At 38.6% G+C, this 13,778-nt stretch overlaps 5 protein-coding genes across 8 annotated transcripts; 3 read left to right on the top strand and 2 right to left on the bottom strand.

The window, feature by feature from the left end:
- Nucleotides 1–252: 252 nt before the first annotated feature.
- Nucleotides 253–3,338, top strand: LOC135714416 (nicotinamide/nicotinic acid mononucleotide adenylyltransferase 1-like). 4 transcript variants are annotated; one of them, XR_010518821.1, is made up of 6 exons: nt 253–490; nt 558–781; nt 840–1,112; nt 1,188–1,342; nt 1,507–2,305; nt 2,732–3,338. XR_010518821.1 is itself a non-coding variant. In XM_065237769.1 (5 exons), exons 1-5 carry the CDS (start codon nt 406–408, stop codon nt 2,748–2,750), a joined length of 756 nt encoding a protein of 251 aa, XP_065093841.1. In that variant the 5' UTR covers nt 253–405; the 3' UTR covers nt 2,751–3,338. The 4 variants fall into 4 exon arrangements, 3 of the variants coding, with proteins under 3 accessions (XP_065093841.1, XP_065093839.1, XP_065093840.1); XM_065237769.1 differs by lacking the exon at nt 1,507–2,305; XM_065237767.1 differs by lacking the exon at nt 2,732–3,338 and having other exon boundaries at nt 1,507–2,391.
- Nucleotides 3,339–3,417: 79 nt separating this feature from the next.
- On the bottom strand, nt 3,418–4,648 carry LOC135714423 (beta-1,4-galactosyltransferase 7-like). Its single transcript, XM_065237776.1, has 3 exons — nt 4,473–4,648; nt 3,823–4,405; nt 3,418–3,757 (listed from the first exon to the last, which is right to left on the bottom strand). The coding sequence occupies exons 1-3, from the start codon at nt 4,567–4,569 to the stop codon at nt 3,496–3,498; spliced, it is 942 nt and encodes a 313-aa protein (XP_065093848.1). The 5' UTR covers nt 4,570–4,648; the 3' UTR covers nt 3,418–3,495.
- A 326-nt stretch (nt 4,649–4,974) lies between these two features.
- Nucleotides 4,975–7,236, top strand: LOC135714418 (endoplasmic reticulum lectin 1-like). Its single transcript, XM_065237770.1, has 5 exons — nt 4,975–5,199; nt 5,260–5,946; nt 6,091–6,141; nt 6,249–6,446; nt 6,512–7,236. The coding sequence occupies exons 1-5, from the start codon at nt 5,071–5,073 to the stop codon at nt 6,947–6,949; spliced, it is 1,503 nt and encodes a 500-aa protein (XP_065093842.1). The 5' UTR covers nt 4,975–5,070; the 3' UTR covers nt 6,950–7,236.
- On the bottom strand, nt 6,975–7,683 carry LOC135714419 (intraflagellar transport protein 43 homolog). The gene is made up of 4 exons (XM_065237772.1): nt 7,589–7,683; nt 7,491–7,523; nt 7,280–7,417; nt 6,975–7,211 (listed from the first exon to the last, which is right to left on the bottom strand). The coding sequence occupies exons 1-4, from the start codon at nt 7,681–7,683 to the stop codon at nt 6,989–6,991; spliced, it is 489 nt and encodes a 162-aa protein (XP_065093844.1). The 3' UTR covers nt 6,975–6,988.
- Nucleotides 7,684–10,445: 2,762 nt separating this feature from the next.
- Nucleotides 10,446–12,387, top strand: LOC135714421 (zinc finger protein 813-like). Its single transcript, XM_065237774.1, has 3 exons — nt 10,446–10,595; nt 10,701–10,819; nt 10,879–12,387. Exons 1-3 carry the CDS (start codon nt 10,464–10,466, stop codon nt 12,371–12,373), a joined length of 1,746 nt encoding a protein of 581 aa, XP_065093846.1. The 5' UTR covers nt 10,446–10,463; the 3' UTR covers nt 12,374–12,387.
- Nucleotides 12,388–13,778: the final 1,391 nt, after the last annotated feature.

Here is a 13,778-nt window from a genome sequence, read left to right on the forward strand (position 1 = left end):
TTATTCGCGAGAAATCGACAGTTAAAGCCATTGTTTACAAAAGCAATTACGCCCCTTTGAAATGTTGACACTGAAATGAATAAATTTTAATCTATCAATGTTTAGCTATATTTTTGAGTGAACGTCATATTTGATTCGTCCCTAACGTGAAATTAGCCGCCGACTCGATAAGTTTCCATGCATAAAAACAGCCGCCAACCCTAGTTATGAAACGTAAACAGCGGCTCAGAACTGACTGTCAAAACATTTATCGATGTCGCGAAAAATTTGAAGGACATGACTAATAGTGAAGTGTTTAGGTTGAGCTAAATATTTTTTACCAAAATTACAAGTATAGCCCATATTTTGAGCAGAAAAAAGCTCGTATTATTGTACATAGCAGTGAATAAAAAGTAGCTTGCACAAATGAGGATGACATCTCCAACGAAAATTATGCTTATAGCATGTGGTTCGTTCAGCCCTCCAACGCCGATGCATTTTCGGATGTTTGGTGAGTTGTGCAATTAATCGTCAATATACATACCTATAACGATACTAATTGTATTTTTGAAACGTAGAAATCGCTCGGGATCATTTTGAGCAGATGGGAACAGCAAATGTAGTTGGCGGAGTCATTTCCCCGGTACATGATTCTTACGGTAAAAATGGACTAGTTACTGCAACGCACCGTTGCACTATGATCAAGATTGGACTGCAATCGTCAGATTGGATCCGGCTGTCGGAATGGGAAACACAACAAGAAGAATGGACTAGGACACGACTTACCTTGCAGTATCATCAGGTTTCACGTGGCGTTGCAGTAAGTGTTTCTGTTACTAATTATATACGTTCTATTTCAGAACTTTGTAAATTCATATCTGAAAGACTCGAATAATAGAAATGATCAACATATTCCATCATGGATCCCAGAAGGGTTGAAAAAGACTGCTGGACATGTCCAGATGAAGCTGCTTTGTGGGGCGGATTTGCTTGAATCCTTTGCTACGCCTGGTCTGTGGAAAGACGAAGACATAGAAGCGATCGTTGGTCAACATGGAATAGTGGTTGTATCTCGTGCCGGAGCAAATGCGGAGCAGTTTATTTTTAATTCTGATTTACTGAGCAGATACAGGGTTAGCGCAATAGTGTTGCCTTTGCAGCCTTGGTTCAATTATGTATTTACAAAAAAAAAAATGTATCTATTGCAGAGAAACATTACAATCGTCACGAACTGGATTACAAACGACGTCAGTTCAACACTAGTGCGCCGTTTGCTCAATCGAGGATTGTCAGTCAAATATTTACTGGATGATTATTTGATTGAATACATAAAAAAGAATGGCTTGTATGGCACCAATGATACGTAAGTTTTATTGAATTATTCAAACTGTTATTATCACTTTAGGATGCATTCATAATGGTTTCATTAATTTGTGCAGTGAACAATTAATCAACAGATCAGCTGCTGTACTAACACATTGAATTCATTCATTTTCACATGTCTGTGCGTTTGTGGATTTCCATCAGTAAGTACATTTTGCCTGTTAGTACGAGCGGGGAAATGATGAGCATATCGCCTGTCCCTCCCATCAACGATAATGACGATTATGTTGAGAGTCGAAACGAGTTAAACACGTTTAGCACATTGGAATCGATGGATGAAACTGATTTTCCGCAAAATACTTTGAATCGTGTTTTCTGTTGTGGAACGGAAAACAATGCAAAAACAGCAACCAGAAATGCGAGAGGATTTCTGACCCACCCTGGAAGTGCTGTTCAGATAATAACAACAACGACAACATCAGCAGCTACTTCTAATGCATCATCAGTTGTGTCTGATTCGGGAGTAGGTTCCATCGCTCATCACACAGCAGATGGCAAGGTATGTGACAACAAAAGTACAATACCAACAAGCACAAAGAAATACGAAACTTGCACTAAAGGTAACACTACGGCACAAGATGCACAAAGCGATCTCAATTTACACAACAGCACAGGCAAAAGCACGCTAGAAGATTCTAAAAAACCTAAGGATTTGAAGCTTTGTGTTACCGAACTGGAAATTCCTCGTATTCAAAGTAACGCATCAATCACCACTGCTGCTTCAAATGAAACGAATATTCACGTAGAATCAAGCAAAGACAGGAATCGTGGTACATCCGCTGGACGCATTAGTCCCGCGAAAAGCTACGACGATATGATAAAATTTGTCTTTACGGAGCATGGCATTCGAGTTATCAGCGATCGCGAATATGTGGTTTAGACGCATTTCGAACTTTGCTCGTCAAGGATCACTCATGTTCAATTCTAGCGTACAAACTATTTGGTAACTACTACACGTGATTTCAGCCTCAATTTGTTCGATTCTTGCATGAACGATAAAACCATGTACCGATCATACATACAGCACATAGAAATGAACGGATCAATTATTATCGTCATTTTGTAAACCATTTTCTTGTATAATAAATAAGATTTTTCTCTAATATATTATTCACTTATTTTATTATTAATATTATTATTAGTCGATTAAATCTGGTATTGAAAATAAGGCACGCTCTTTGCATCCACGTTACGCTGAATTTCGTTGCATGATAATTAGATTTTCAGGACCAGACTGAAGTTATCTGTTTTCTAATGCTTTTGCATGTCCCTTATACATAGTCATCAGTTCATTATATTCTTACTATAAATTATTATTGCGAATTGAACTACCCCTAACAGCCACATACGTTTTTTTTTTTACTAATAGGTCGTCCCCAAGAAGCTGAAACTTTCTGCGGTGCAAGTCTAATGGAATTAAATATGTAGTCGAGTGTACTGCCTACGAATCAGCAACGATATTAAAATAATGGTAAAAATAGGAACGGTGATAAACCGTTAACACTCATCTCGTTACATTGAACACCGGTGTGGCTAACAATATACCGAAGAGAAGATTGGTGTAGAACTGATTGGTTTGCAATTTTTAACTCAAGTAAAAATACAACTGTAGCAACATTGCATCTTTTAATCTTGCATGAAACGGGGAACCTATAAACCTTTGCTTCTAAAACACGATGTTTGTAATTTATTTTTTCTTTCTGTCTTCTATGTAGGAGAGTAGCTAAATTAATGTTGACTGTTATTTATTTGTTATTTTACGAAGCCGTTTAGCAAAGAGTCTCAATTTTGCGTGGGCACTTAATTTCGTTCATTGTGATACATTTAGGTACTGGAAAATGCTATTTTTCCTCAAAAAATACTGAATTTGCGAACGAATTTAGGAACCTACGTGAAATCGCCCCGCTTTTCGGTATGAAGCAAACTATTGTGCAGTGTGGCTGCGCAATTTTTGTTTGGACTCTGCTCAAATAATTAATTGTATAATCTTGTAGAACATGAATTGGTAAAAAATAGACAAATGCGACAATTAAAAATGCCTCTTTATTGCGAAAGAATATCTAAAAAAAAGTCCAACTAAGAACATTAGTTATTCAACATTTCATTCTCTATATGTACATTATGGCAAGAAATTCAAGTTTTTGTTTTACTATCTAAACGAGATTTTGCTTCTACTTTACTGTCACACTCACACCAAGGAGTTTGTGATTTATCACACTCTAGATTAATATTGAATACCGTTACTGCGACACCGTCAATAGTTAACTCTCTACGGCTGTCCAGACTATATCGAAGCGTATTTAGTCCTGTGTCACGATCCCTCCGGCGTGTCACTTCTCGTTGATTGAAACATTTTGCCGTGTCTCGCCGACGATGCAAACGGTCGTGGACATGTCTGTAAAGGCCATTTTAGATTAGTGCTATGCTATAGAAAAATAACAAAACACCATTGTTACGTACAAAAAGGTGTTCTCAGATCCGGTAGTAATGTTTCGCGGTCGGAACACCTCCAAGCCAGCTTCCTTGATGCGTACGTAAAATTCGTCATCTTCAAGACCCCAACCCCAATATCTGTTGGACATTCCATTGAGCATTTGATAGTGTTCTACTTTTAGCAACAAAATCCCTCCGATAAACGTTGCATAGTGGTATTTCGGGTGAAATTCCGGACCGGAGATATGCAGCGGTCCCTCCGCAGGGTACTCATATTTAAGATTATTATTTAACGGCAGTAAATCAACGTCATGCATAGCAATATATTCATAATGATCTTTCACCAGTAAAAACCCGGCGTTTATTAACGATGCTCGATTGAAACGATATCGGTCGTTCTGGTTTAGTACAAAAATGTGAAACGGAACCAGTTGCCGGTTTAAGAAAGCAGACATGTGAGGCGCAAACCGTAGGAGCTCGTCGAATCTATCTCGGAATGGTACTAAAATTGCTAACTTTTGCTTGTCCGAAGGATGCAGCTCCTTGAAACTGCTATGAAATTTTTCATGCTGTACATCTCGATCCACTGGATTCTCACATTTGCACGTATCTGCAATTAAAAATATAAGCGACAATGACAATCCAGTGAAATTGCCGAGGGATGCTAGCTAACTTACCAGATATGGGAAGACTTGAGATCATCAATATGATTCCAATCGCTGCTAATGCAATAATGGCTAAAAAGCGTATATACATCGATTTATGTACGATCATTGCACTTCCAAAAGGTTTCAATTATATTTTAACAGTTAGTTCATGACAGGCACCATGTGAGTTACATGCATTTCATGGCGTACAAGGTTTATTCAACATTTAGAATTAATCTGTCGACTTAATCTACTAACTGCACATTGTGTTTGCAGCTTTCAATCACTTATTTATAATCCCTATTTTCTGCAGAGCAGTTGCTCTATCTGACTGATAATATAATGCGGTGGAATTCGGATCCGATTTGGATGTAAACATTTGAACTGACATTTCGGGGCATATAGGTATCAAAAAGTGCTACCTTGTATGCAACATTCATTCGAGAACGGATCCCTTCTATAATCTGTCAAAGCTGTCACTGTGAGCACTGCTTGACAGCTTCAACTGATTGATAACAACACGTATCAGAAAACTGCTGGCTGAGAGAATCAATCACTCGAAACCACGGATTTGCAGAAGATTTTAGTTCCATGAAAAAATAGTAATCTTGACTCATCAGAACTTGATATGAAATTCAAGGTTTTTTGCTCCTTGGCAGTTCTCCTGCTGGCGGGTTATGTTAGTGCTCACGATCTGAAAGGCTTCGACGATACTGTGCTGCACACGCTCGCCTGGCACGGCAAGGATGAATTGCTGGTAAGTTGTTTACTTTCTAAGGTCAAAATTATATCGGTATTATCAACCAATCTCTCCTAGACCAACGCTATCGGAGACGAAGAGATTATCGTGGCGACCACAAACAAGGAAAAATACAAATGCATAATTCCCTCCATTGCAACTAAAGAAACTGACGGAGAAGTCCAATACAGTGGTCCGAGTCCGATCGATCTACTCATTCCGCTATTCACCCACTCCTGTTCGTACAGAATCGAGAGCTATTGGACCTACGAGGTTTGTCATGGCAATTACATCAAGCAGTACCATGAGGAGCGGCACGAAAAGACAAGCAAATTACAAGAATACTATCTGGGTAGATGGGACAAGCAGAAAACGGCCAATCTGGAAGCTCTGTACGACAAATCTGGGTCAGAAGAAGAAAAACTAAAGTACAAGAAAATCGACGGATTGAATTTGCCTTATTTGGAACTGGACATGGACTCCGGTACCGTTTGCGACCTCAACGGAGAACCACGAGTTACGAAAGTACTTTACGTGTGCTATCTGCACGGAAAGAACGAAGTCTATTCTCTGAAGGAGACGTCCACATGCAATTACGAAGTTATCATTTTAACGCCAATGTTGTGTGCCCATCCGAAGTACAAGCCTCAGGATAACGAAGAGAACAAAGTCAACTGTTACCCATTGGGCAATTCTCCAAAGAAGCCGAAAAACTTGCTGATGATGGAAATCGAGAGTATGAAGATTAAATACCAAAAACTTACGGTATGAGCATTTGTTTCAGTTTTGTCTACCTTCGGTTGGTTTGGTTTGTACATACTTGCTTGGCATTTTGGTTCTCTTGGTTTAGTAGTAGTTCTTTTGTTTCTTGGTTTTATATTTAGTTTACTTCCTTTTCCCTCACTTTAGGACGTGCATAAAAACATTAAAGACGCTATTGCAGTCATTAATTTCGACGAGGTTTGTTATATTTATTTTTATTTGGTATTTTCGTTCTTAAATGGTTGTGGCTTTGTTATTGAACAGTGAAACAGCATAGGTTCATGTCAGTGTTGCTTTTCTTGCAGGATGGGCCAATTAAGGTTGAACTGTTTTCGAATGACGTACCAATTGTTGATAGCATCAGTCGAAAAGGACTGTTAGAAAATGAAATTGGCGAGGAAGACAACACCAGTCCAATGGATTCATTCGCGAAGAAAGCAAGAAAGTCGAAGGAACTGAAGCCGTTGCTGGAATTTTTGGATGGTGCCTATTGTTTGACCGGGGTGAGGACTAACTGATTTAAGAGGCTATAAACACTGATTGACAACTATTGATTCGTACATTTCAGGGTTCAGGCTGGTGGAAGTTTGAATTGTGCTACGGAAAACAGGTTCGTCAATTCCATGACGAAACTTCAATATTTCTTGGCTACTTCAATAAGGAAAAACATGTGGAATGGCTAGAGAAGAATCCGTCCATTCGGAACAAACGTAAGAATGAAAATCAACTGAGCAATTTCTACAGCGGGGGCGACGTTTGCGATAAAACCCAACAGCCAAGGCAGGTCGAAGTGAAGCTCAAATGCACCGAACATTCAGCCAGTTCAAATTCCATTTCTCTATACCTACTCGAGCCTCGGCCTTGTGAGTATATTTTGAATGTGGAATCGTCGCAAATTTGCGACATACTACCGTACGCCGAAGAAAATATGCTCCTACCGGAGAGTTTACAGAAACTGGAAGAGGAAACGCTGTACATCATCGATAGCAGTAATATTAATAATTAAATCAAATGCGAAACGCCCTTGGGTCTAAAATAAATGCATTTAGTTCTTATACTCTACTGGTGTTGCTTTTGCCTCGGTGCTTATTTTCACCGAAAGCTGAGCAAAAAGCTGATCCCATATCCATGGTTCGTCAGGTTCTTCAATATCCTCTTCATTTTCCAGGCACTCCGTAAGAATCGATATGTCGATCTCATCCAAATTTCCCAATGGGGACTTGCCGTGTGGAAATATATCGGAACCAAGCTGTTTATACGTTGTAACTCTGAAAAATAAAACGCATAAACACGTTTGGATAGAGAATTCAAATTCTGATAGACAAAACAAACATACGATGGTAAATTAGGGGACTCATTGTAAAGAAGGCTTTCTTGAAGCTCATCTGCATCTGGTAGCATTGGAATGTCGTCTGGGTTGTACTCAACGGTATTGGACTCCTCCATCGAGAAATTCGTATTGCCGAATCTTTCCCTGCGTTTTAGTTGTTTATTTTTTTTTTCAATATTGGTTGGAAAAGATTTTACTTCTAGAATAGAATACTTACATTTCCAACAGGTTGGAGTAATTTTTACCACTCCTGAAAAACATTGCAGTAAGATTCAGATCATTGCATAGGAGTTGTGAATAATGAAATTTTCATACTTATTAGAACCTGTATTCGTACGCAAAACATCATCCATCCAACTGTCGGTTTTCACTTGCTTTGTTGGAGTAGTGGCCGCCGAAGAGGAACTCATGATGGAAATGGATAAATATTTAGATCAAGACAATTTCAATATGAGTATTAAACACGAATTTTTTTTTATTGATTAGCTTTTAATTCACACTGTTGTTTTGTTTGTACAGTACACGCTATTTCAAAACTCCCCAAATTTAAGAAGGATCTACTCATATCGGTCATAAGTGAACCTACTCAAAAATCAGTAAACTAAGTTAGACTGGAATCCGATCGATGTTGATCATTTGTCAACTTGTCAACCCCCACTAAGTTTACTCATTTTGGGTGGGCTGCCTACGCTTTGTGGGGAAAAGGTTTACAAAACTTTTGTTAACAAATGCTGATGGGCCCTTTTCTATTGTTGCTCCAGCAGTTGAGTTGAGTTCATTTTGTTAAAAAGTTGTGAACGTGCTCTGTTGATAAATTAATGAAAACAGTGAGGGTTCGTTCAAATATAACGTCAACCTCAAAAGGGAGGGTGTAATATTTCAGACAATTCAGTGCCAACATTTCAAAGGGGCGTAATTGCTTTTGTAAACAATGACTTTAGCCGTCAATTTCTCGCGAATGAAATCTTACCTCTCCAAAATAACAATGCTAGCTGGTAGAGGAAACATTCATCTACCTGCTGGTGTCATTATTTTTCATGAGTGAGCTGTTATTCGTGAGAAATCGACGGCTAAAGCCATTGTTTACAAATGCAATTACGCCCCTTTGAAATGTTGGCACTGAATTATTCACTTTTGACGTAGGACTACGTCTTTGATTTCTATATGGGGGTACACATGTAACAAATTAAGAAAGATTTTGAACGTTAATAACTCAGCTGCCCCTGGTCCAATTTCAATAATTTTATCACCAATCGATAAGAAATATGGCTACGCAACGATAACAATGCTTCTGAATGTTGATTTTCATCAAGGAACTATTGAAAAACTGGTAAATGTCCAGCATTGTCCAAAAGCGTCGAATTAACTAACAAATCCACCAATTACCTACATGCATATGCTGCTTCCGCAGCACAGTTGTCAGAGAGTAGTAAGTAGACGAAACAAGTCGAAGTGGCATTCGCCTCCGATCCTTGGGCGCGTGCGAATAGGGAGGATGGAATTCCGTAATATTTTGCACACTCATCGCCATATTCAGAAACAAACGCAAATTCTTCGAGATAACCACCATCCGTCGTCTGGCTCGCCGTGGCGGTGTCTGACGTATCTCCGGTCTGATTTACGAGGTGTGCTGAAGGTGTGCCTGAAAAATGAGATCCATGATGCTGTCACCTACACTAAACACGCCAAGCGTAAGCGGCCATGGATGTCATCTACGTTTTGAAGTGACAGAAACGCACTCTGTTTGGTTTCGGAGGAATCATCACCAACTTTGGCAACAAAACGGCTCTTTTCAGGGCCACCAAGCTTATTACAGTAAAGAGTAGGAATAGAATTCATCTGCCTGTTTGTCCATATTCAGAACCAACGACCACACAAAATGCTCATGTAATCAAACTGGAAGCAGGGGTACAAATTATTTTGATCAACCTTGATCAACTTTGAATCGGCACGGCCGGATATTTTCGATGGAAGAAGCAACAATCTAGGAAACATTTGTGAAGCCGAGTTATTTACGAAAGAGAGTGTCGATGAAAAGAATCGATCAATGTAGATAGGACCTATTGAAAAGTGACGCGAGATTTGTTTTCCGTATACTGAGCTCCAATGCTACTGACGTCAGGGAGGTAGCTTCCACACCTGGACCCTACCAATCGACGCATCAACTCAACCGGGGACCAACGGCTTTACTTCCCGACGGAAAGTGTGATCAGAGATGTTATGACTTACACGGAGAAGAAATACTACCCAAAATTTGAGTTCTTTTTACTTAATATTGACTTCAGCCTCTCACGTGCACTCGTTATTGTTGTCCAAAAAGGAACGAGAGATTCGACCCAACGATATAGTTCAGCCCAATAAGTTACTTTTGAGTAAATTGCATATTCTCAAATTTACGTGAATTAAACTTAATTTTGGGTAGACTATACTTAAGAGTAGGTAATTTTTTTGCTGGTGTTAAATGGAAACTACTTTATGCGATTTACTCAAATTTGGGTTATTGGGCTGAACCCCAGAATTGAGGGAAAAGTACTTAATTTTGGGTAGTTTTTCATCTCCGTGTAGAACATGCTGGTGGCGCTGACTGAGATTCAAAAATACCCAAATTTGGGTAGAATCCACCCAGATCCGTCAAAACTGAACCTACCCAAAAATGTGAACTGTGTTGGGAGTGACAAGTTGACAAATTGACAACGTCGATCGGATTGATGTCAATGTTGTTCATTTAATTGACGAGTGCACGGATGGATTTGAGTTCACTCACTCGACAAAAAGTGACACAACAGCGGGGCCCTGTTTACTACAAATGAACACATATATGTTCATTTTTAGTAAACAGGGCCCCGCTGTTGTGTCACTTTTTGTCGAGTGAGTGAACTCAAATTCATCCGTGCACTCGTCAATGTCAATGTTGTTCATTTTTTGTCAACTTGTCACTCCATACACAGTTTACCCATTTTTGGGTAGGTTCAGTTTTGACGGATCTGGGTGGACTATACCCAAATTTGGGGAGTTTTGAAATAGCGTGCATTATTATTGTACGCCAAGTTAGCTCGGAATTTGACAGAATATTGTTGTTTTTAATACTTTTGGCAAGACTTTGGGTGAGAAATTCAACGCTTTGAATTCGAGTTCTTAGAACATGTTAAATCGCTATCAAATTACTAAAGTTTCCTAAAATTTAAATACCATGAGTTTAGTGGAGTGCTGCAGACTCTGCTTAAAAAACCTCGCCGATGTTCTATTGGATGAAGATGGTCATTTCACGATAGCTGATGATCGTAACCTACAGCGTATGATTTTTGAATGTTTCCAGATACTGGTAAGAATTTGTAATTCTAATTTAGAAACTAATGTACTCTGTCAATTATACATTGTTTTTGATGAGTTAACTCATTAACTTAATAAACTTATTGTATTCCTAAAGGTTTCGGATGGCGAAATCATATCGAAAGTTTGCAATAGATGCAACGATCAGATCCGCGCCGTCGATAAGATCCGTAAGCGGGTTAGAAGAGTGGATTTTGAGATTAAACAATATTATGCGTAAGTCTTCCTATATTCAACTTGGAAATTTACGTTATAAACCTGCCTTCTGTTTATAGATCCTTGATTGTCAAACAAGAAGATGATTTAGTTGAGGAGGTGCCAAAACAAAGCCGAAGCCATGCGAATGAAGACACTGAGCTGCATCAGATGGACAATCAGCAACTTGATCCAGAACCTAGTGTTTCCGCAAGTCTTGAAGATGACGATACTATTTCCAATTATAACTTTATCAACAAGTATGAGTTTATTGAAGTAGAACCAAATTTTGATTACGATAGAGCTTCGATGGAAAGGAATTCTTCTGAATCCCAAAGTGAAAGTGAACACTCATATAAAGCTCCAATCAAACAACGTAAAAAAACAACTCCCAAGAAGGTGGGCAACAAAGTAGATTCCAAGTGCTATATTTGTGCAACAGAGTTTGGTACTGCAGAGGCACTGGATAATCATATTTCTACACATGTTGGATCTACGGGACAAGTATGTAATTTATGTCAGTTACCCGTATCAACGGTACGTTATTTGAATATGCATTTGAGAAGGGTCCACTTCAGGAAAGGCAAACGAATTCCTTGCGAAGAGTGCAAAAAGAACAATATCGTACGAGAATTTTCGTCCAACTACAAGCTACAAGCTCACATAAAGACGGTACACGAAAGGATTGTCGAAATCCTAGAAAAGAACTTCATATGCACCTATTGCGGCAAATCATTTTCCAGAGGAACTCATTTGAGATTGCATGAGAACATACATACGAAGGCAATTTTGTACAAATGCAAACAGTGCCCCTTTTCAGCAACTTCAAGATCAGGGCTATACAGACATGAACGCATTCATACTGCTGAGAAACCATTCAAATGCAACGAATGTGACGCATCTTTCAATCAATCAAATGCCCTTCATTCTCATAAGATCGCGAAGCATAGTGATGAACGACCGTTTAGTTGTGAAATATGTGGAGACGAAAAGCGATTCAAAACAAAATACACCCTCCAAACTCACATGCGCGCTCACCAAAAAGCAGGAATAAATCAAATAGGTCGGCCGCAGTTGACGGACATGGGAACTGAAATAACTGTATGTGAGCGGGAATTAAAATGCAATTTCTGTCCTGCAGTTTACTCATGGGAAAAATTCCTTTGTCGGCATCTTGTAGAGAAGCATCCTGAGGAAAATGTTCCAATGCTTTCTTGCGAATTGTGCCAGGAAGCGAATAAAAATGTATTCTTCCTTACGCAAAGTGAGAAAGATCGTCATATTGATAAACATGACAAATTAAGCAAAATGCCAATAAAGGAACGGGTTTGTCCAGAATGTGGAGAAGTATTTCAAACTAGCGATACGTACCAACGACATCGACAAACGCACTTGAAAAACGATTGTAAAGATTGTGGAAAATCGTTTGCAACCAGGAAGACGTTGAGGCTACATTTGGTGACCGTTCATTTGAAATCGCGACCATACAAATGCGACAAATGTGATTCATCATTTGGCCAATTGACATCGTTGACTGCACACATGAAAGTTCATCAAAGACCTCACAAGTCTTAAAAGCGATCAACAAATACCTATAATGTACACATTTTTTTTTCAATTCATTTGAAGCTCATTAAAATACAGACAAACAATTTTGAACCAATCTGTCGTTTATCTAACGATCTTTCAAAATCTTCTTCACGTCCATAATACTTGAATGACTATGAATGGATAGATTTGACTATCATATTAAAGAAACCATTTTGATAAGCTTCATCTTCACTGGATTAAGTAGTATTTAAGTAATTCTACGAATGAAATTCAATGCTTTCATTTTCGTTTAAAATAAAATGTAATTCTTATTTCGTAATACATAGGTATACACATTATTGATATATCACACCGCAAGTAAATTAAACAGCAATGCATTCTACTTCCAATTGTGCAATTCAAATCCCACTGACGACGTTTTGTGTTCCACATCTTCTAGGCTTTTACGCTTCTGTAGTGAGCGTTTTGCCGAGTCTCAACTTTGCACTTGCACCCACCGAGAATAAAACCCGCCCGCCTCCGGCTTGGTAATAGCGTACCCATGTGTTTCACTTATTTTGTGTAATTCAAATCGCACTGACGCCGTTTTGTGTTCCACTTACTTTTACTTCTACCTAGTTTCTAACTTAAAATTACTGCGATCCGCAATCGAACCTTTTATAATATTTATTTATTTCGTCAATCAATGTAGTGTTACATTTCATCATTCACAGTATTTATTATAGACATTCATCATTTTTGCATAAATTGTTCTATAAGGTAAATAATACTTGAAATATAATCTGAATTCTTAAAATGCGTGGGTGCATATCCTTCTTGTTGATGGAACATCGAAACAGTCTGTTAATTTTGCCATTCAATCAGAATATGTCTCGGAGATGAAGAGGCGAGAAAGGTTTGTTTACAAAATGGAGTTGAGGCCATTTCAATTTTTGGTCTTGAATTAATATAAATATGTAAAATTTGTATGGTTATTTTGCTTCAGGGTATTATGCAAACCATTTGTGGAATAGTTCTATCATTTCAGTTATCGTTCGGAAACTGTATTTTTTTTTATTAGGGAAATGTCATCAATATATATCTATAACATGTTTTAACGTCCCAGGTTTTAACTAGGGCCTATGGCTGAATGCTTTGTAAATAAAGAAGAAGAAAAATGCTGTCTGGCCCTAACTAGGGATGCGGTGGTACATTAAAACCTGCATCCAGATTTACTTGGCCAGGCTTTGAGGGCGGTTGCTTCCAAAAACTTTAAGGAGTGCTAAAATGAGAGAAGCACTGTAAAATTGTATGCAATATCAGTGTTGTTTGTTGGCTGACGTTCAGAGCGCGCTTGGTTGCGAATGCAATGCAAGAATGTAAACAAAACAACGAAAACCAAAACAAATTTAATTTCACGTGCGTGGAAGCACTTTTGAAAAGTTGTGTG

This window comes from Ochlerotatus camptorhynchus, unplaced genomic scaffold (assembly GCF_037179485.1).
Source record: "Ochlerotatus camptorhynchus isolate MF236.1 unplaced genomic scaffold, CSIRO-AGI_Acam_v1.1 ptg000643l, whole genome shotgun sequence".
Classification (NCBI taxonomy): domain Eukaryota; kingdom Metazoa; phylum Arthropoda; class Insecta; order Diptera; family Culicidae; genus Ochlerotatus; species Ochlerotatus camptorhynchus.